The sequence below is a fragment of the Anopheles maculipalpis genome, chromosome 2RL (assembly GCF_943734695.1).
Source record: "Anopheles maculipalpis chromosome 2RL, idAnoMacuDA_375_x, whole genome shotgun sequence".
NCBI lineage: Eukaryota > Metazoa > Arthropoda > Insecta > Diptera > Culicidae > Anopheles > Anopheles maculipalpis.
Genome location: NC_064871.1, coordinates 17,997,839 through 18,020,956, shown reverse-complemented (window position 1 = coordinate 18,020,956; position 23,118 = coordinate 17,997,839). Strand labels below are relative to the sequence as shown.

Genomic DNA, 23,118 nt, shown 5'->3' with positions numbered 1-23,118 from the left:
ACATCCCCAAATCGTAAATGCTGTGTTTGTTTTTCAATCAAACTAAGAAAATGTACCCATTACCGGTAGTTCTTGTGTGGCAGAAGCAAAATCAGCAAACAGGAGCAGCAAAAAGTCCTTGAAAAACTTCTTTCCGTATGTTCCACATCTCACCTCTTAAGCGAGCCAGCCACATACCAACGAAATTCATCCATTTTTATTTGTAAAAAAAAGGATGCAAAGTACGGTGTGTGTGAGTGTGGGCTTTTTTGTCTGGAAATATGTTTACATGTTATGCTCTATCGAGAGAGTATGTTCCGGCCTCCTTTTTTTTTTTACTTCACCCCAATTGCGGTGGTTGGACGATGCTGCCACAACTTTTCGATTCTTCATCGTTTGCCGCGCGTGTGTTTTCTTTTTGCTCTCGTCGCCACACACACACACACACACACCGGGGGAGCGATGAGTGTATGTGTTTTTGGCGGGAATATTTATGCTGTTGTTATTCGTAAGATAACAAACGTGCCCGCGATGTGCATCTCACGAAGTGCAAAGTGAAGACACGAGGGCCATTCTCATTGCGGGTTTGCTTCTCACGCGCAACACCTGTGTCATGATGCAGAGAAATGCATGTGCTGAATGCTGAAACTTCCGCTCAACGATTGAATAAGCGACAGAGATAAATTACACCTCATAGAGCTATCTCCCGGTCTTCACACGACAGGACCGGAGCTCAAATCTAATCCGGATCGTTCCCTCGTGATAAAGACTTGACTATCCAGCAAGTCGAAAATAAACATTTAGATGACAGACAAGACCCGGAGCAGGGCGGGCATTCAGCCAAGAAGAGGAGCTATCTGGATTGCTTTGTTTTGGTCAATACAGTGCGTGCCCTCGCGAATTCCAATATGTTTTTAAGGTTATACTACCTCTTGTACCTGTGACGTCCAAACATTACGGATTCACTCGCGGGTTAGCTATCGTTTTTGATGGAATTTTTCTCACAATCAACACTTTTTGCTTCGTGTCGGCAACGGCAACACAAGTGCAATAAATTTCCACACGCTGTTTTCATTCGCAGTAGTCGTAGCGTAGCATGCCACATGTGCGTTAATTGCTTTAGGTGTTTTTGTCTTTTCCGCATACCATCCAGTGCGACAGGTGAGCCTCACGGTGGTGAGTTTGAGTTTAACAACAACACACTGGCCTCAGCCTCTCGTCCTTTCGCGTGTGATGGAAGAGGGCTAGTTTTGCAAGAGTCGTTCGATAAAGGGCAAAGGGCATCCCCTCGTCATCATAAAAACGTCAGAGAGCGAGTGAGAGTTGGCAATATCTTTATATATATATTTTATACTTTTTGTGTGATTTCAATGCCGCTTCAGATAAAATAAAGCTTTCGATTCGTTTACTGCGGATCGAGAAAACACAAAAAACTATGTTATGGTGGATCGGGCGGAGAGTGGCAGTAAAAAAAAAAGAATGAAAACACACCGTTCTTTTACCAGGGTGCAGAGTCTGCTCACTGTCCTGTCCTCTGGCCTCCCACCCGGCGGCCTGAGTTATGCCGCCATCTAAAGTTGTGTGCGTGCGTGCATGCGCCATTCTTTACGAATTACGACGGTGTTGGCCCCCCCCTCAATGCCCCCCGGTAGCCGTCGAGTGAAACACGGCGGAGCCAAATGAAAATAAAGCTGCCTCCTCTTTATTTTTATTTCATGAGTTCGTTTTTCGTCTTTTTTTGTTAGACCAACTATATCTACCCCCTAAAGATCGCTTGCTGATCGACACTGCCGATGTTGCGCACGAAGGGATGTAACGTTGAGCGTGTGTGTTGAGACAGAGAGAGAGAGAGAGAGAGAGAGAGAGAGAGAGAGAGAGAGAGAGAGAGAGAGTGGGTTTAAATTTTTGTGTCAGTTCTGTGTGCTGCTGTCAGTTGCGATGCGACATCAGCACAAAACAACGTCAGCCCGAGAGGAGCATATGTGTGTGTGCCCGAGCCGGACGTGTGCGCGCGGCCCAATAGAAAATTGCGGTCGAGTTGGAGCCAGCAGCAAAGGCGCGCAATGGAGGGAATTATATGGGGCGCAAATGCCTTCCACTTTATGTTTGTGGAATGTCTCTGTCTCTCTGTGTGCGTTGGTGTGCCGCAGCAAGGGTAGAAAGAGGAGGAGATTCTTCTTCAGAGTTAATGCTTTTGTGCTGCTGCTGCTGCTGCTCCCTGTTATGTTATTGCTGGTGTGTTGTGTGGAGCTTGGCGCGCTCTGCTCGAATGAACCACCGCAACGACGTTGATGTGGACACATCGGCAGGGCGGACCCCGAAAGCAGCAGCAGCAGCAGCGCGGTTTAGTCCTCGGTATGTGTTTGCTGCTGCTATAACAGCACAATACAGCGTCAGCAGAGCAGCAACAGCAGTAGTGGCAAGCACAGCTCTCCGGAGCCACACACAATTCCCCCTTCGTTTCGACCCACTATACCCACTATGTGTGTCTTTTGACTTGACTAACTCTCGACTGTGCTGTGCTATGCTACCCCAGGATATCAAGGGGGAAAAACACATCGAGAATGAACATCGACACCCCGGACGGACGAATGGACGCGCTGGCATGACAGCACACCGCACAGCAGTGCACATATAGCAAGAGCACACCGAAAGCGTCGACTTTGGGGGTACACAACACCGACCGTCGAGGCACGGTGGTTGATGATGCACAGTCAGTCTGGCCAAAATTTTCTGTCAGCGTAGAGCTCAAAGACATCTTCTAATCTTTCAGAGTGCCAAAGCCAGTGGCCTTTAGTTCTAAGACTAGAATTTTTCCAGTAAACTAAATGATGTTACCATTCAAGAAATCACGATTGTGAGATATTTAGCGAAACACGATAGTAACAAATAATCATCAAATACTTCATTTTTAAGATTGCTGAAATTTTACTTGAGAATTAGTTTCTATCGAAGGTTTAAGGCTCGTTGAACTCGTTGACCGATGATCAACTAGATGATAAGATTAGCGATCGGTATTTGTTGAACTAAATCCGATTATGAATCAAAGCAATACTTTACTACGCCTAGATTTGCGGGCGCAATTTTGTCCACGGAAGAAATCCATTCTACGCCCAGTGTGCCGGTGCGCTCGGTGTGCCGTTTGGTCCAAAGCCCGCACCAAAGCGCACACAGAGCACAGAGAGGCGTATCGCGCTCGCTTCGGTCGGTCGGGTCCGGGTCGAAAACACACTTTACTGCTCGATGTGCTGTGCTGTGCTCTGTGTGTCCCGGCTTTGGCTACGCTGATATGGCATGGCACGGCACGGCTCTGTGCGACCGTGCTGCCACCGCAGCAGCAACAGCAACAGCAGCAGCAGCAACAACTCACTAGACACGCTTTATTTCGATGTGGTGCGGCGGTGGTGCGCCTTGGTTAGCTGCTCGTTGCCGTGAGGATGGATTTTCGATGCTGTGTAGAGTTGCTGATACTGACGACGAGCTTCAAACCAGGCGGCGCTGTTGGCCCTGAGAGCAGCAAAGTATAATTGGGGTTTTTGCGTGGGGGGGAGGGGGGTTTGGTGGGGTAGTGGGACGTATATACGTCGTTAGGCCAACAACAAGCACCGGTGTCCGCGCGACCCGCTTCCTCCCCATGGGTTGTCAGTCCGCGCTCTACGTGTTTGTCATCCTGTTTTGTGTGCCGCTGGGAAGAGAGCTACGTCGACAACGCAACGACGACGACATTCACCGCAAGAGACCTGAACTCACTCAATCGTGTGTTTCTTTGGAATGATGATGTATGGATCGCCACCCCCCCCCCCCCCCTGTGTGGTGAGAAGCATCAGCTCGAAAGAAGCAGCCGGAGCAGCAGTGTATACCAGCCGGATAAGATGGTTATGTGAGCGTTTTTTTCCGCTTTTTGTGTGTTGCCGGCTTCATCGTCGTCGTCTCTCCGGCCCTTTTTTTTTGCTGGTTCCGACTTGACGGTCGGTGGAGTTCAAGTCGAGTTGCGAGATTTTAGTTTCTTGTGCGGGAAGGAATGAGCGATTTGCCATTCGGGGAAGGAATATAATCGCAGGAATTGCTTTCGCGTGCGTGACGCGTGAGCGAGAAGGCAAATATGGCTGGCAATTTTGCGGAGACACACACTAGATTACGGACGGATCGGATGGACGGCTTTTGCTTGGTTTTGCTGTTGCTGCGTTTGCAAGCAATGGCCCCCGGGTCCTCTGGGAAAAGCCAACGAAGCCCGTACTCTGCCAACTGACGGCAGCAGCAGCAGCAGCAGTACACCATCCACCCGGTCGCTCTCTGTCGCTTGGTCGTTGGAGGCTATTATTTATTCTCTTAGCGGCGGCGGGCAGGCATCGCTTTCCCAGATTCTATCTGGATGGCAACGGACCAAGACTTCGGGATCGGTTGCGCTCCTCGAGCCCCGGATTGTGTTTGATGGCAGTTTGGAATAGAGCGTTGTTCCCGTCCAAGCGCTCTCGAACCCACCTCTTCTCAAACGGGCGGAGGTACACGAGCAGATGATCCCAACGACGGAAGAGAATGAGTCACTGGAATAATTTCACTGCCGGTGGTGGTTGAGTCCTCTTCTCCATTAGATTTAGACCCCGGCACAAACACAGGAGACACAACCTTTCGCAATCTCATTTATAGTTCGTTCATTTACAGACGAAGGGAAGTACCAAGTAGGAGTGGCAAGAACAAGTGGGAGCGCCCTTAAAGGAAGCCCTTTTTCTCCCCGCTTATCTGTTTTGGGAAGGAGGAACACAACAAAACTTAGGGTTTGGCGCGCTTTAGTCTGCTTCTTCTGTCATTTCTCGGGCTTGGCTCCGGGCTGTGGGTGGAAGTTTTTGAAGAGTTGATGCATTTTACTACGTACGTGTTTGTTGGCATGGGTTCATCAGCTACGGAAGCCCGGCTTAATGCAGTTTTGCTTGCATCGGTTCTGTACCGGTACGTCTCACTACAATCTGAAAGCAGGAAATGAAAGAAGCGGGTTAGTGGGTGTAATTCTTTCGACTCTAGCATAAGCTCTTTCTATTCCTCAGTATAGACCTATAGAGTATACTCTAAAAAGGGGCTTAATTGAAAAAAAAATTGAGTAAAATCGCACCGAAACACAGCAACACACTGATGTAGTTTAAATATGCGTTTTGATTCACCTCTCCACCACGTTTATTGCTATCGAAACTCGAGTAAGAGTAATTAGGAAACGCACGTGCAACCACATCAGACGAGACATGATCAATGTGGGGCGGTAGGCCTCCCACGAGGAGGGACGGTCTTCCGATTAACGAGTAGACGATAAAAAGGCCGCGCTTGGCGGCGCACTAGGGGTGTGGCGTTGCTACTGGGTTTTTGGTGGAAGTCTCTTCGTGATCGTAGCTCATAGCCTGATCCCCGCCTGATGGTGCGTCCTAATAAATGTTAAAAACAATTAATGATTGATGAGCACCACAAAAACCCAACCGCGCCCGCGCCCCCCTCGAACATGCTGAGTGTGGCGGAGCCAATGGGCAAAGACGTTTGCCGACAACATTTTTGTACGCTGAAATTTGCACAGCACAAAAGGAACAACCGAATTGGTGGTATGTTTGTGTGTCTCTCGAAGAGGGGTTGGGGGGGGGGGGGGGGGAGGGTGAAACCTCCCGAGAACAGAGAAAAATAAACATACAAAGTTTACTATCGGTGGTGCTGCTCTGTCTGTGTGTGTGTGTGTGCGTTGACTCAACTCGTTCGTTAGTTTAACGTTCGAACATATGAACGCGGGTGGGAGCGGTCCCGTGCCCAAGGTTAATATGGGCGCCGGTTTTCTTTTGGGCCACACAGTTTTGCCGGCCACAATGGAGATGACGACGACGATGACTTCGTTGCAATTTAATGCGTTTATGACAACGAAACGGCGAGTTTTTCCTCTACCCTACCGACAGAGGACCGCTTTTGCAACCAATTCGGCGCGAGTCGGAAAGGGGGCTGGGCATGGCATAGGAGGAGTGTGAGGATGGGGTTTGGTTTATGTTTGACCATAACCGCACAATGTTGCTGCATTGTACGTCTCGATACACGGGAGAGGGACGATGATGATGATGAGGTTGAGGTTGATTTGAAGGAAGAGGGGAGAGAGCGAGACCGACACACGGAGGTTCGTTTGCGCTATTTGGAGTCCCTCCTCCACCCTCTGTATGGCGGCTCGTGTTTATGTGGCGTTTGCGAATTTTATTGCCTACACAACCCGCGCGTCTCTTCTTCCCTCTCTAGCGTTCCACTCTCTCTCTCTCTTCCGCTATGGCGGTGGCCCCCCGGAACAAGTGATGATGATAAGCGAATGAGAAGTTCCCTTCAGACAGCGGCATTTGTGACATTAATTGACGTCACTTCAATTATCGTACCGTTTGCTTTGGTGCCCTGCTTGTGTTTGGAGGGGTGTGTTTGTGTGCGAAAGAGGAAAGAAATGCACATGCACACACTTTTATTGCTACAGCAAAAGGGTCATAAGTCACAAGTTACTCAGAGCTTAGAAAACACAGTGGGAAAGCAAACAAAAAAAGGGATTGATAATTTATTTTGTGATGTTGTAAAGCATGGTCCACACTCATCACCACACTCGCAGTAAAGTCGTCTGTGTGCGCGCCCTCTATTATGCAATTATATGGTAAACTTGCCTTGCCATGCTGGCCAAAGGTTTGCTGCTTTGCGTATGTAGAGCAGCAGCAAGCACACCGCCGGTTCGAGCGAACGATGACCTTAATCATCAGCATATCGTGGCGCCGGTACAAGAGAGTGAGCTGCATTTACGACGCCGAGATGGGTACACCACCGACCGGCAATATCACATCTCTCCCCGGACGAGTGCTTGTGTGTGTGCCGAGGTTTGTGTATGCGCGCACGCGTCCGATAACGGAATTCCGCCGGGATCGGTAAAAGCAGCAGCAGAGAGGAAGAAAAACGAAAACAACGAATAACACAAAACCTCAACCTTCAACCGTCAAGTGATGTGGGGTGGCTCGGTTCATCGGGCGGGCGACCCACTGAAGGAGCAACCGTCGTATGCGCCCGTTGCCTTACTCTGTGACCTTGAAAGCGGCAGCGTGTGCATCACGGGCCTCTAAAGCGGGATAAGTTCCTCGCACAATACATATGACACACTTTGGTGGATGCATTTGTGCAGGGCGCGCGCCGCTGAATCCATCCGGAAGTGGAAGTGGAGGGTTTTATTTTGAAGTTTTATTGCTTTTCTTTTTGTTTGCTCCCCTCCCACCTGTACGTGTCGCCGGAGGTCGATGACTGGCGGACCGAGAGCAAAAGGGATGTTGTGGAAATAGTATCAATGAACTTTACATCTCATCCCTTGCTCCTCTGTCTCCTGGTTTCCAAGGATGTATGGAATCAGATGGGGAAAAAGGATTTCCAATAAGTGATTTTTCATATTTCGCATCTTTTGCTGCTTGATTTGCGGTTGTATTGTGAACGATTCCCTAGGAAAATCAGGAAAAAATATAAAAATTTCTTCTTTTATAGAGTCACACACACTGATATAGCACACAAGCACAGACTAATGTTACTGGTTCGGTTTCAATAAACTTCAATCAGGGAACCCCAATTGTAAGCAAGGATGAGGACCTCCTCCCCGGCAACTGATCGATACTTTGCACAAAGATTCTTTCCTTCTTGTCGATTTTTCCCTGAGTCGAGTGGTAAGTTGCAAGAAAGAGCTACCATCCTTCGCCTGCCTCTCGGTATGCCGGTGTAATTAAGGATGATGACCGAACCGGACCGGAGAACAAAAAGAGACCAGGACGCACACGGACGGTGGTGGTCCGGTGGGTAGGGGAGCAACAGCACGTTCTACTCCTATTTTTTCCGTGCGCAAAATGTGAAACTCGAGCCAAAGAAAACAGTCCTTCCAATCCTCACCAGCAGGAGGGAAGGAAGGGTAATAAATTGACGCAAAGATTCGTTCGATTGTTGCCCTTTTTGTGTGTTTGTGTGTGTGGGATCTCTTCGGAATACATGTTAGACCAGCACAATCGTTTGGAACGATTTATGGAAAATTAAAAATGAAATATGTCGATCAGAGAAATCTCCTTTTTTGTAATCAACAATTTCTTCCCCTATAAGTGTAATGTGCAGTGTACACAACCCTTTTGCCTTCCAGTGACCGATCGTTGCACTTGGGTTTTCTTTAAAAGGTAAAAATTTCTTTCCTTCCTTCCTTTCGAAAGCTATTTCAATTTCGATCCGTCACCATCACCCACCTCTATGAACATTTTATCTGTCCGATGAGAGAACAAAAAAACAGCATTTGCAATCCTTCCCACAAACTCCACCACCACATTATGCAGAGGCCTGACCTCACAAACCAATCAATAATCTAGGACAAAACCGCGAAAACATTCTGCGCGTTTTTTGCGCTTTCTTTCTTTTTTGGACGTTTTTGTGTTCTGCGGTTCTACGGGTTGACCTAAAATCAGCATCCTTCCGACTGTGACAGTCGATGCAAACAGTCCTCGCGTCATATCGATCGTACGCTGCCCAAATTCTGCAATATGCTTGAATGTTTTGGATGGCATTAGCTCTCTTCTACCACGTTTGGCTTATTTGTTCTCCCGTGCTTTGCAGTGCAGTTGAGCGATCCAAAAAACCCTGATTAATTATCATCCATGATTGACGAACGAATGGAAGATCAATTATTAGGTTTTAAAATAGTATTTAAATCCTTCTTTAGACTTTGATTTTGACGGTGCATCAGCACAGGTATCGAGGTAATTGAAGTGTGTAATTTAATATCCGCCGAATGGGATGGGAGTGTTGGGAAAGTTTCTTTTAGAAAGGAACAAACACAACTTTCTATCTTTGCCTTGAAGTCTCTCGTTAATTACAAATTGTCAGGAATCTTTTTTAAAGAGTAATGTGCAAATACATTGCTTTCGGTGAGCGCTTCCTTCCTTCCTCCAATGGGACAGTAATGACGGGGAGGAGGCTGCATCGAACTAATAGAAACCCTCGCCCCCCCCCCCCCCCCCCATGCGTGCGTGCCACTGGATCGTGACGTGAACCGCGTACATATTTGCGAATGCAGCATAATTATATTGAAAATTATGTGAATGCGTTGGAAATTGATAAAATTAAAAAAAAAAATAAGTACATATAATGCAACCTCCGCTCTTCCACCACCAGTGTCCAATTCGCACCTTGCCCATAGTCCATCTGTGAGGGAAGGGGGGAGGGGATCATCTATCGCTGTACATAAAGGACATTCTCTATCTAGCTCTATTTGCATGCTGTTTCGTTGTATATCACCGGCACAGGACGATATAATATGCATTTTTCGCTTGGCGTTTTGCTGCTGCTGCTGCTGTGTGATGATGTATCATCGATTTTGATATGGTTTCGGATCATTACGTGTTGGTGTGTCCTCTCTTTGATTGTTGAATGGCTTTATTTTTCTATCGGTACCTACTCCAGTTTTTGTGTCGCATTTCGGTACTTTCATTGCACAAGTTACACCAGGGCAGCCAGTTTTTAGGAATTTTTATTAAGCGATATGTGTGTGTGTGTGTGTGTGTGTGTGCTCGGAAGCCCAATTTTTCACCTATTCCATTCATTATTATGTGAATGCGATGTAATACTGGGGCATAAAGAATGCAAACAATGCAATTGAAGCTTTACTTTCATTTTAATTACAACCACAAAATCGAATTTGTGGTAGTATTGGCCACGATCATGGATATGTGTGCCATGGGTTTTGATGGGTAGAGAATTAGAGAAGGTATTCTAGAGTGGAGAGAGAGAGCGAGAAGACATCATCAATTTAATTTACACATTTTGATAAATGTGTGGGATCAAATGAAAGTAAAATAAAACTCTTACAAAAGGACTGTGCTTATAATGAAGAATAAGCTTTGTAAAATAATCACTACAATTCAATTCTGGGGTCGTTGATAACTCCTTTAAATTAAAGTAGGGATCTATGATGATCTAAGCTAGCTTTTTGTTTGTTTGCATGTGTTTTGACGTGTCGAAGTCCGAAGTCGAAATTCGAAAAGTCCTTTTTCGGAACGGAAAGATTTTGAAAAAAGGATCGGAACGGAACGATTTTGCTAGGCTCTAATCGGACTATGATCTTGACTAATTTTCACATGGTACCTGATCGTGGTTTCAATTCCGATCCAGATCATTCCCTCGTACTGAGCAATGACTATCCAACAAATGGGTGATTTTCAGTTAGTCTGGCTTACACAGTTACTAAGCCAATGAATGGCCGGCGCGACCTAGAAGGTTTTTAAGCCAAGAAGAAAAATAAAATAGCTCACTTCTTGCAATCATTCTGCCAAAAACTGCTACATCTAGTATTAAACGATTCGTGTTTTATCCTGTTTTAGTTTAGCTCCTTATAACTGCTCGATTTTGGTCCGATTTTCAGGCTTAAGTCATCATAGAGAGGGCCCCACCCTTCTGTCAGGAAATCATACTTGTTGGTAGAGCGGGTTAACTTTAAAATGTTCATCAAATGCATGCCCCAACGGGAAAAAGCCATCCATCCCTGAAGCGGCTTGTGCAAAATGCTCGTACCTTTTATACCCGCCGACCGGACGGATGGACACATGTAATAATGGGCGGGCTGGTAGTACGGGGTTTATCCTTCCGCGCACACCTTTCGGGTGCGGTCGCTCTCGTGTTTCAGTAGTGAAAAATAGTTTTTATTTTATCACTCAGAGGACGCACTCGCTGCGCTGCTCCCTGGAAAGTGTATAATTTCCCGGGGTTTGCATTTTAAAATGCAAATAAATGATGTGTGTGTGTATATATGCATCGAACGAAAATATCATTGCTGTGGGTGGTGATTAGGAGTGGGGCAAGCTGTTTGTGCACCATTGGAGAAGGGAAAGAGAGCGGGTGGATATTAAAATCAAACAAAAAAAGAAGCTTTTCATCTGATATTTTGTATAGTCCACACAGTTGGAGAGGGGGAGGGGGGGGGGGGGGGTTGGGTTGTTAGTAGTCTCGGCCGAGGACGACACACATATTAAACTCGATTGTGTGGCCAAAAGCCACTGCTGCATCACTCTAATTTCATTTCCACAATTGCACACACCCCCCTCGCGGCTTCAGGTTTTTCCTCACTCTCTCTGCCTCCCAGTGTGTCCCGTAGGCTAATTGAATGGGATGCAATCTCCCAGTTATGGGCTCTCTTTCCCTCACCCTGATCCAGCGAGCTGTGTGCGTGTGTGTGTGCGTGTGGTGTGCGCATCCTGTGTTTTCAGGTTTTTTTGGGGGTAGGGTTTTTGGATTGCTGCATTTATTTTCATTTATTTATTTTTAGTATTTCTTTTATTCACATACAACAAATACATGCACACGCACCCACCTTTATACACACACACACACACACACGTAGGAGAAATGTTGAGCAACTGGCGTGGTCATTTATATGGCCCGGCCCGTGCAAATGCATTCTGTAAAGTATGCACCGTTTTATGCATTTTTATCCTTTCAAACCCTCTGGTCAGCGTGTGTGTGTGTGTGCTGTGGGTTGCATTTTTGTTTCTCTTCCCATCTCTTTTCGACACTGTTTCGCGCACGTGCAATTTGATTTTGCACCCCTGGCCGTAAAAACGTGTGTGCGAAAGAGCGAATAAAACAAGGTAGGCGGGTAGGTTTTCCTCTCCCCCTTGGTATAAACGATTATTGAACATATATTGGGGGCGGGGGAAAAAAAAGCATGAAAAGAGAGCGAGAGAAAGAAAACTAGGTGTAAAGCAGAGTGCAAAGAAAAGTAGTTATAAGGACACCCAACTATACGACACGGGAAGTATGTGGAGTGGTGGTGTGTCATGGAAATTTGATGTGTGATGTTGTTGAGGTGTAGTAGCAAAAGCAAAAGTAGATTCTGGATGTCCGTGGAGTGATGTTTTCCCATTCCCCCGGTGACCGTTTCGCATAAATAGGGAAGAATACAATGAAAATCGGTGTGTGTGTGTGTGTGTGTGTGTGTGTGTGTGTGTGTGTGGGTGTTTGTTGGGTGCACATCCTTTTTGTGCTGTGCGTCTCTCCAACTGCCTGTCAGTGGGGGGTTTTTTTTCGCGGTAGTTTGTTGGTTTGAGTGGTCAAGCGCGCAAAAATTATCGCGCTGTTGTTGTTGGCCTTAAAACTCCCCCACCATCAAATAGAGGCACATTTCAAATTGGGGAGGTTGTTGCATTTGCTCGGGAGCAAGGAAGGCAGGGTATATATCCCTCTACATTGGTGTGTTGTGGTCATCCGCTGTTTGGCTTTGGCTTTGGTACTCTAGTACATACACAGGGGGTTGCGTGTGTATAAGAGGAACAGGAGGACACAGAAGAGAGCGGGGGATGTGGGGTTGGATGGCTGGGTGGTATATCATTTGTATCTGTTTCATCTACTCCTGCTTCCTCCCGGTGGTAGTATTAATTTCCTTTTTTTTTCTCAGTTCAAGCTCATCTCCAAAACAAAACTCGCCCCCACAAAACCCTTCACACATCATCCTCCCCGTCGAATGCATTTTTGCGTATTCGTATGTGTGGATTGTGTCATGGATGTGTATCTGTGTCCTTTCCTACCCAGTCGCTTCCGTGTTTCGTTGAGTGGTCCGCTCGTGTCGCGGCGCACCATTTTGCAGCGCCCCAAGTGCTGCGTATGACGCGCGCGTGTTGTTCTTCTGCAGGGATAATATATCCCCGGCGCGGTGTCCAGTTGGTGGGAGGTCCTGTGTTGTGCCGCTCACCTGCTCTGTTACAGTAGTAGTAGTTGTAGTAGCAGTAGTACCATCAGCAGCAACAGTAGTAGTAGTAGTAGTAGTAGTACCAAAAGCAGTACAGTGTGGAAGTCTCATAACGCTGCAACAGCCTGGCCCGTGTGCCTGGCTTACTGCTACAACACCGGAAGGCTATTAAATCAGTCACATTTGGGCGATTAAATGGGGATGGTGGAATTTGTGCGAAAAATTTGATCATATGCTGCGCGCACGCACTGCCCTCTTTTGTTGGTTTTTTTTTTCTGCAGTTGCAGATGGCTCGGTGAAAAAGAAGGCCATCTACACAAAAAAATGTGCAAGCAATCACCAAAAAAAGAAAACGGGAATGCTCAAGGACAACCACATTTGAATACTACCCGAAAACGAGACCTTGTTCTTTTGGAGAGTGGAGCAAAGAAAGGAAGAAAAAACAGTAAACTTTCATCCGTTTGTGTGCTGCAGTTAAATAGAGCAGAGTAGTTCCTTGTGGGTCAGGAACAACATCCACAGGACTTTAAGTGTTGGTGTGTGTGTGTGTGTTTTTTCTGTTTTTCTGTTGGCTTCCGACGGTGGTGGTTTCGACCTGAACACTATGAACTACAGGCCTCCTCCTTCCTGTTCATCGTCACCATCTTGTTCGGCGACGCCATCATCAGCATCATCAGCATCGTCGCCCGCTTTATCATCCTTGCCTTCATCAGCTGCGTACGATGATTGGTGGCGCTTAGCAATGATGGTTTCGTCCTCGTCGGCTTCCTATTCCGGCTTGACAATGTCCGGTTTCCCTCGGACACCACCACCAACAGCAAGCACACGACGTTGGCCATCTCGACGTTACAATAATACCGGAGCGGCTATCGGTTCTTGCTGGTTCTTCGGTGGTTCATTTGTATGCGAATTTTTGTAACACAACTAAACTATAATTATTTAAACATCATTTACATAAGATACATTTTGTTTAACTCTTTCCATGTTGTTTCCTCTCTTTTTTATCCACAGGATTCCACGGGTCAGAATAGTAATGACAGTACGGCAGGAGGTAGCGTCGGTGGGCCTGGAAACTCCACAGGGCCGTCAGGCGTTCACGGTGCACCCGGTACACCGAACTCCTCCTCCTCTTCTTCGTCGTCTCAGGGCATGAGGCCAACGCCGTCGCCAACTGGTTCTGGTAGCGGATCGCGCTCTATGTCGCCGGCAGTAGGTAAGCACTGTGGGGCACAGTAGGGACCATTTTCTTAGCACTTGTTGCTGTTGTTGTCTGTGTGTCTCTTGAACGACCGACGGTGGTACTATCGACGTATAGAAATGTGTAGAATTTAGTGTTGAAAAATGAAGGAAAATAAGCTTATGATTAATCGATGATTAATGAATTGATGCTCTGAAGTGAAATGCATTAAACTTTGCCAAAATTTTAAAGGTTCTTTTGGATTGATCAAACAACAAAAAAGGATTAAATTGCTTCTTTTATCTTTTTGACATGAACATTTCGGAAGTTATACTAACGCCATTTTGGTTCCGGATTGAAAAAGAAAAAAAAAGCAAATTTAATAATCATAATTCAGTAAAATAAGGATAATAATTTCCATAAGTCTTTCTCAAGCTGTGATTGGTTTCCATGTGTATTAACGCTTTTCCATTTACCTTCCCCCATCACCAGGCCAGCAAAGTGTTTCGATGCCTCCTCGTCCATCCAGCAGTCACTCGCAAGCTCCAAATCAACAGCACGGCAACAGTAGTAGCAATCTCGTGCACGGCAACCAGACACAGGGACCGCCAGGACCGCCGGATCATCACGCCCGCGTTGCTTCACCGAATCGTCCCCCGTCGGCTTCCGCGCAGCAACTTCCGCCAGTGTCAACTGCCCCGTCCGGGAGTTCCTCGTTGCCACCCGCGTCTCAGGCAGGTGGTGGAGGCTCGGCCGGTACAGCGGCAGGCATGGCCGCCCAAGGATATCAGGCGCAAGCGCCCCATCCACCACACATGCACGGTGGTCCGTACAAGATGGGCCCCGGAGGAATGCCTCCGGGAGGACCCGGACAGCAAATGTCCCCGTATCCGCCCCCACACCAACAGCCACCACCGCAGTCGCAGCAGTATTCACCACACTCGCCCGCGAGTTACTCGCCGCGTCCGCAGTATCCGGGAGCGTATGGGCCTTCACCACCCGTACCGGGACCACCGCCACCACCAGGGACACAGTCACCTCAGGGTCCACCGGGGAGCGGTGGGCCACCGCCACCACATCCACCGCCCGGTGGCTATCCGGGGCAACACCGAATGCCTAATCATGTGGGTGCTGGTGGACCGCCACCACCACCGCACTCACAGTACCCTCCGCACCAGTATCCACATCAGCCACCCAGTCCGTGGGGACCACCACACACACAGGCCGGGCCAGGTGGAGCCGGTGGCGGCCATGTAAATAATCATGTACAGCAATCGCAACAGGGACAGAGCGGTCCACCGACGCCTGGCGGTGCCGGAGGTCCCCGACAGGGCAAGGGAATGCCGCCGGGACCACCGGGAGCTGGCCATCCGCAATCACCCCAGCAGCAGCAGCAGCAGCAACATTCTCAACACCACCAGCCACCGCCACATCATCAACCGCACCATCAAGGGCATCATCAGCCGCCGCACCATCCGGGTCAGGCCCAGTCCCAGCAACCTCCTCCCCAGAGCGGTTCACCGCAACCGCTCAACTACCTAAAGCAACACCTTCAGCACAAGGGTGCTTACAGTGGCGCACCGAGCCCAACGCCACCACCCGGCCAAGGCTATGGGAACGGTCCCGGCATGCATCCACCGATGGGTCCACCTCACCACATGGGCCCACCGATGGGGCTACCGCCACCACCGAACGCGAGCAGTATGGGTCCACCACCGCCGGCCGGTACGCCACCGAGCCAGTCACCGTCCGGTGCGGGTGGTAGCGGTGCGGTTGGACACCAGGTGCAGCATCCGTCACAGCAAGACAGCGGACATCCGCCTTCACCCCATCAGCAGCAACCTCCATCGCAACCGCAGCATCCGGGTCAGCAAACGCAGCAACAGCAGCCTCCTCCCCACTCGCCCCATCACCATCCGCACGGGCCACCACCCCATGCGCAGCACCAACCAGGACACCATCCCGGTGCCGACGTGCCACCGCAGCCACACCACGGGCTGTTGGCAGGCGCGGGCCAGGATAATGGCATCGTAAATGCGACTGGCGGACCAGGTGGAGGAGGAGCAGGAGGAGCAGGAGGTCCCCATCATCACCATCATCCTCATCATCACCACCCAGTTACCTCACTCGTTACGACGGGACCTGATGGCGCACCACTCGACGAAGCCAGTCAGCAGAGTACCTTATCCAATACCTCAGTAGGCAAGTATTGAATTCCTCCCACCCCCAATGCGGGTTGGCTTGAAACACGTTATATCTAATCCACACGGTCTGTTTCGCTTTGTTTACAGCTTCCGGAGAAGATCCTACGTGCTCGACGCCGAAATCGCGGAAAAACGATCACTACAACCAAAGCCATTTGACGGGCACCAACACACCGTCGTCGTCGAATGCGTCGCCCGGGCCGCACAACGCACACGAAGACTTCGAGCTCAACTCGTCCCCGACGTCCTGGCCCCGGACGCCAGCTAGTCCAGTGAGTATAGTAACGCATGGCGAAACCAACATCACCAACGCCACCACCTCTACTACTGCTGTGGCCAGTGGCAGTAACATCGGTGGCATCGGCAACGAAAGCAACCGCAGCAACACTAACCAACAGCAGCAACTGCATCAACAACCGCATCAACTTCAGCAGCAACAACTCAGCAGCAAGAACGACAGCAATAGCGATGATGTGGTCGACGGTTGTCTCATAAACGCTTTCACCTCCCAGACACTTCTTCTCCCTTCGCTACGGTCTCGGAATGAGCAGCAGCAACTTCAGCAAGAGGCGGCGGCAGCACACCAACATCACCATCAGCAGGAGGCGGCACAATCGTTGGATGCTTTGGAAGGGCGCTGTAGCGTTGCCTTTATGCAGCAGCAGCAGCGTCCCGGACACAGCAGAGGCGCAACAACAATGTCCGTCCGCCGAAACTTTCCTCCCATGTACAACGTTCCTTTTCAACAATCCGACCCGAACCATCCGCTCACTCCGTACCCTTACCATCGGTTGTTCTATCGCCCCAATGCTTTCCCCCAACAACACCAACAACAATCGAATCGTTCCTCCTTTTTGGATCCAGACTTTTGTTCCCTTCCCTCCCTATCACACATCGCATCCGGATCGAGATCATCAGTAGTTCCATCTGCTGCTGTTGGTGGTGGTAACGTTGCTGCTGCCGGTGCTGCTGTCACCTCATCTCCTTTACCGTTGCAACGGCGAGACGATTCGTTACCGTCTGCACCATCGTCATCGTCTTGTGCTGCATCCTCTTCGCCGGCATCGTCGTCGGCTGCGGCCGCTACTGCGGCGGCCGCGGCTGCACTTGTTGCGTACTGGTACTCCTACTCCTCCTATACGTCGCCGTCGCGTTCTCACGTCCTCGTGCCGAGCACGTCGGCGACGCCGATGTTGACTCGCCGTCCGTGTCCGAACGTAGCCAGTCGTAGTAGAAACGTAGATGTACAATCGGTTTTCTTTTTGCGCCTTTTTACTACCATAGAACAACTCTGTTCCGTCTCCACTCACTTCCTCTTGTTTTCCCCCTCTCAGAAGTGTCCCGATCAAAATTTTCCTTCTCAAAAATACCATCATGGTTGTACCTTGCTGTGGTGTCCCTGACTAAAATCTTTGAAGTTTAGAGAAAGTGTTTCAATTGGTCATTGCGAATTGATCCAACGGATGCTAAAATTTAAACGTTTTTGCTAAGAAACGTCCGCTAGCGTTACTTCCAACCATCTTCAAACATACACACACACACACAGTTTACATGCGTACAATCTCCGTTTTCCTTGTGTTTCTCTTACGTTTCGTATCAGCAGTAGTGTTTTCATGTTTGTTTTCCCGTGTGCAAGGTGTGGATTTGAGTTTAATTTTGCCCATTTTAAATTTGGTTGCTGCTGCGTTTGCTTTTATTGTTGCTTTTCTCAACCTTGGTTTGTTTTGTTCCTTCTCTAGCCGCATCTGTATTTTGTACTTCCTTGTTTGTTTATTAGTTCGCAAAACGAATACATTTCAACACACACACACACATCAAACCACAACTGACGATGGATGGACGAAAAGCTGTAGAAAGAGGGCGGCTCCCTCCTTGTGTGTGTGGTGTGTCCAATTTCTCGTAACAAAAGAAATAGCTAATTATCCTTCTTCCTGCCAAAAACCCGTAAAAATCCGTGTATGCAATTGGATAATATCATTTTGTGTTTTGTTGTCTATAACAGTTGTGTTCACAATTGCCAATTACGATATCCAAATTTTCCGTCACTTACGTTTTAACTTACGCACACATGAGGCCACATTTACTGAACTCGTTTCCTTCGATATTTCGTTACTTTCTTTAATTCGCAGGTATTTAACAGTCACGTTCCTCCCACACCGGAGACACCCTTTAGATCAACTAAGGTTAATATCGTTTCTTTCCCCGTTTGCAACTGAATTTAGCCGATTTTTGGGTTTCACGACGCATGATTGGAGATGGATTGATTGAATTACTTTGTTGTGTGCTTTCAAAATAAGGCAACAAAACTTATTTGTTTAACAATTTACGATTTTCATTCTTTTCGCTCTGTTTTGAATTTTTGTTTTTTAACTATGCACGGTGATAGTGTTTGTCTTTTTATGTTGTTTCTTTTATAATCTATTCATTTTTTTTAATTTAACTATCACATCACAGCTTATATCGCTTGCACAGCGGTGTGGATGGAGTATCTTTAAGTTTAAGTAACTACATTTTTTTTAAATTATAATTTTGCATGGTGTTTAAGAATCGTTTTTCCCCACCAAAAGGGACTAATTTTTCAAGAATTGAGAGCTGGTTTTTCGCGATTAACAGAGCCATTTATCACTGCATTTTAAGCAACTAAGGTTTGGTTTTATTATCTACGTTCCCCGTTTTCCTCTAATCCTTCCTTAACCTATACATCGTCACCCTGTTTTCCCATCATTTCCGCAATGAATCTTTCTATCTTTGGTGTGAGATTGCCCTTACGTTTTATTTCTTTTCATAACACAGGTGTTTTTATTAGCCGGTTTTGTTTTAAGTTTTATTTTCGTTACATTTTACTAAACCAAGAAAACCTTATTTCTCGTCTCAAAAATAAAACCCCTTATGGCTAATTTTGTTTGTCCTTTTTGTTACATATATATTGCTCCACACCTCCAGCAGAAATCGGACAGCCTCAACAAGCTGTACGAGATGGACGACAAGCCGGATCGGCGCGTGTTTCTGGACAAGCTGCTGGCGTACATGGACGAGCGGCGCTCACCGATTACGGCGTGTCCGACGATCTCGAAGACACCGTTGGATCTGTACAAGCTGTACGTGTACGTGCAGGAGCGCGGCGGGTTTGTTGAGGTGTGTAAGGTGAGTTGCTAAGCTGTCCTGACCCTGTCCGATCCCCCAACAACGTAACCCTACCCTCCCACACTAACCGTTGAGGCAGCTGAAGCTTATTCGAGAACGGTTTGAGCGTACAACGCGGGTGTCTGCGTGCCTTTTTTTCTTCTTCTTTTCTTCCTTCCTCCCTCCCTTCAACTCCTTTCGCCGCCCAAATCACTGAAGGTTACCAAGAGCAAAACGTGGAAGGACATCGCCGGTATGCTGGGCATTGGTGCGAGCAGCAGTGCGGCCTACACGCTGCGGAAACACTACACGAAGAATCTGCTCCCGTTTGAGTGCAAGTTCGATCGGGGCGGTATTGATCCGGGCCCGATCATTGCGCAGGTGGAAGCCGGTTCGAAGAAAAAGTCCGCCAAAACAGCCTCCGTACCGTCGCCAGGTAAATATGGGCAGCTAAAGTGTTAAACGCCGATCGAAAGTGATTTTCTCGATTCATTACTTTCATGTCTGATCGTTGTTGTTTCTTTTTTGCAGGATCATCCAATTCGCAAGATTCATTTCCAGCGCCTGGCAGCAGTAGTGCCTCGATGGATGGGTATGGACCGTACCCGGGTAGTGGATATCCGCCCGGCTCCACACCAGATTATGTGCAGCAACAACAGCAAGGCACTGCCGGTGGTCCACCTGGTGGTGCAGCAGCCGGTGCACAGCCGGGACCGGGACAGCAGCAAACACCACAGCCTCAGCAAAGGCCACCATCACAGCAGAGTGGCACCCAGTCTCCTCATCCAGGTAGGAGCATTCTCTTTACCCCATATTACCCGTCTCCAGCTGTATGTTCACGTGTGTGTTTGTTGGTGAACAAGTAAGAAGGAATCCGAGAGATTAATACCCCCTGCCAACGATTGAACCATGAATTGAATAATTTGGTGAAGGCTTAAGTGTATAAAATTTACACAAAATTTTAACCAAAATGATGTTAAAACGTTATCGTTCACTACCCTTTTATCGCTTGCCCATGGTTTGAGAGGGAATTTTAGTAAATGTTTATTTATATTTTACGATTTAAAAAATGTAATACTGCAAAAATGAATAGTGTACATATAACATTACCGCCTCCGTTATTGTTCCATCAATGTTGAAATGCATCATTAGACCAATCTCGAATGTCGTAGAGTGTAACTGTTATCAGTTTTCAGGCAGGCTAATGCAGCCGTTCGGCTGAAAAAAAATATCCAAAACCCTAATTAATATGAATAATTTGGTGTTATGTTTGTTGTAAAACTATCGAAAAATGATGCGATATACTTGGATATAGGGTTTCAAGCCAATTTAAAAGAAATAATCATAAAAATGCAAACACCGATTAAGCTCCTATTTTCGGCATTGCGATGTTTTAAATTTTAGAACAGGTGTAATTGATTAGAAAAAATGTTTAAAACACGATTTAACACCGCATGTGATGACTGTGTACATAAATTAGATGTTTTCGGCGCATTTTTGCCATGTTTTTTTTACCTTAACCCGGGCATGCTCGGTTACGTTTTATAACTTCTTTCTTCTTCTTGGCTTAAGGACCTTCTAGGTCACGCCGGATAGTCAGTCCTCGCTACGGCGGGTCGTGCCGGATGGATTTGAACGGTTTCACACATATTTTGCTCAAATTTTTGTGTAAAAACGGTGATTTTAAAAAAAAATCTATTTTGCTAAAAATTGTTTTAAAACTGGCTTTGACGTCACTTGATATTTTGGTAAATATTCATCTAAATGTGCTCAAAATTCGTACTTGACGAATAAACAATAATGTTTAGCTTTGTCATAATTGTTTTGCCCTGCCGAAACCCTACCGAAAACTGGTACAGTTATCCTAGTTCGCGTCTCGTCCTTCATGTCCCCTAATGTGTATGTTTTATTGGGTACTTTAAGGAATAGAAGCCCACAAACACTTGCCATCCGCGTATGTGTTATCCGTTTTGTGTTGTATATGTGTATTCATATTTCCTCTTCCACGATCGCGCGATCTCTACCTCTCTCTTTCTCTCTCACACACACTCTCTCTCTTCGTTTATCATCTTTCTAACATCGTGTAGGTTCTGCACCGCCTGCCTCTGGCGATAACATTAGCGTGAGCAATCCCTTTGATGATCCCGTGGGTCCACAGCGTCCCCCGTATCAACAGGGCGCTCCCTATCCACCGGTTTCACGTCCCCAAGGTAATGGCACCACATCTGCTTCCATCTGTTCCATCCAACCATCATTTCCCATCATTCTCCCGTCACTTCTAACACTCCAGTCCATTTCCTCCCTTCACCATCTGTTTGTTTGTTTGTTCGTCCAACAAAAAAAAAGTTACTAACAGGAAAAATGTTTGTACAAAAAAAAAAAAAACCAAATGACCGCACCCCCAAAGCTTAACACAGTCTCTATACCATTTCTTGATGAAGAAATTACTATTTCCAACGTATCGTTATTAACATATCGTCCGTTTACTGCTTTGTACAGGCGCACCCTATCAGGGACAGCCCGGTGGCTATGGGCAGTATGGTGCTCCGGAACAGTACGGTCCGTCGGCTGGTACACCACCCGGCCAGTATCCACCACCACCCGGTCAGCAGGGACAGTATCCTCCAACGAATCGGCCGCTCTATCCTCCATACGCACCTCCGGAAGCTGGAGAAGGGTAAGGATATTGAAAATTTCTTTTTATGTTTTGTGTGTAAATTGTGACCGTGATAATTAGTAGCAAGTGATATATTGGCGGTAGTTGAGGGAAGATTTCTTCCTGTCTTGCCAAGTGTGTGTCTGTGTGTGTATGTGTGTGTGTGTGTGTGTGTAAATCGTACTTTTCTTCGTGCAAAATCAAAACCAAAACAAAATGAATAAAGATCAATACGTTTAACCTAATGACAGATCTCTCTACAGAGGCACACCACCATCGTCGGCGGCCGGTGTACCCGGTCCTCCATCTGCAGCCGACCCGTACCGTGGTTACGGCGGCTCACCGTACCCTCCGCCACCGCAACAGCGACCCTATCCACCGCAACAGCAGCCCGTCGGTAGTGCAGCAGCCCCAGGCGTTCCTCCAGCCGGTACGCCACCGATTCCGGGACAAGCGGGCGGTGCCTCCCAGGGTCAGGTACCGCCGCCGGGTGTTCCACCCTCACAGCAGCAACAGCAGCAACCGCAGCAAGGACCTCCGCCCCAGCAGCAGCAGCAGCAGCAGCAACCTGGCGCACAAGGACAACCTGGTGCACCCGGAGGCTATTCGGCACCGGTCGGTCAACCGGGCGTACCTCAGTCAGCGGCCGACTACTACCGTCAGCAGCAGGAACAGGTAGTTATAACGCATCTTTTCTCACGAACCCTTATCGTTTGCTGCTTGCTCTCTTGCTTTGTTTTGCTCTGGTATTTATCGCGTCAATTGTTTGTTTTCAAGGCTCTTCCCTATCCACAGCCCAACCAGCCACGCCGTCATCCGGATTTCGAAAAGAGCCAGCAGCCCTATCCTCCATACCAGCAGCGGCCTCAGATGTACCGTAAGTATCCTCATCCGTTGTACGCCAAAGAGATTCTTTCCCCTCCCGGTTGCTCGGTAATCGATGATAATTCTTTGTGCTTTTTTTGCAGCAGGTGGATGGCAGGCCGGTCCCGGTGGTCAATACCGTGGTCAGTATCCACCGCAGAGTCCTCAGCAACAGTGGGCACACAACGGTCCCAGACCGAGCGGCCCCCCAGGCCCGCCTGGTGCCGGTGGTCCTCCAGGAGGTCCACCGGGTGCTCCGGGTCAGTGGGGTGCGGCAGCGGATGTTAATCGCTACCCACCCAACCAGCAACAACCACCTTACCCAACGCATCAGCAGGTCAGTGTTAACGTTTTTTTTTGCATTGCTCTCTTCATCAAT

At 47.9% G+C, this 23,118-nt stretch overlaps 4 protein-coding genes across 5 annotated transcripts in view; 3 read left to right on the top strand and 1 right to left on the bottom strand.

Annotated features, from left to right (window-relative positions):
• The window catches only part of LOC126557492 (ATPase family AAA domain-containing protein 3A homolog), a 235,400-nt gene that overhangs the window by 148,308 nt on the left and 63,974 nt on the right, over positions 1-23,118 (bottom strand). The gene's annotated exons all lie outside the window — the stretch shown is intronic.
• LOC126557151 (neprilysin-2) overlaps positions 1-23,118 on the top strand; it is a 174,344-nt gene that overhangs the window by 91,314 nt on the left and 59,912 nt on the right. The window lies entirely within an intron of this gene.
• Positions 1-23,118, top strand: part of LOC126559613 (E3 ubiquitin-protein ligase hyd) — a 265,881-nt gene that overhangs the window by 216,084 nt on the left and 26,679 nt on the right. The window lies entirely within an intron of this gene.
• The window catches only part of LOC126556554 (trithorax group protein osa), a 104,409-nt gene that overhangs the window by 76,900 nt on the left and 4,391 nt on the right, over positions 1-23,118 (top strand). Inside the window, exons 4-15 of the mRNA XM_050211852.1 lie at positions 13,727-13,928; positions 14,385-16,094; positions 16,184-16,368; positions 18,226-18,279; positions 19,040-19,240; positions 19,439-19,655; positions 19,751-20,008; positions 21,307-21,429; positions 21,719-21,896; positions 22,127-22,550; positions 22,653-22,752; positions 22,844-23,076. Of these exons, the coding sequence (XP_050067809.1) occupies positions 13,727-13,928; positions 14,385-16,094; positions 16,184-16,368; positions 18,226-18,279; positions 19,040-19,240; positions 19,439-19,655; positions 19,751-20,008; positions 21,307-21,429; positions 21,719-21,896; positions 22,127-22,550; positions 22,653-22,752; positions 22,844-23,076 (3,885 nt within the window). The remainder of the gene's footprint in view (positions 1-13,726; positions 13,929-14,384; positions 16,095-16,183; positions 16,369-18,225; positions 18,280-19,039; positions 19,241-19,438; positions 19,656-19,750; positions 20,009-21,306; positions 21,430-21,718; positions 21,897-22,126; positions 22,551-22,652; positions 22,753-22,843; positions 23,077-23,118) is intronic.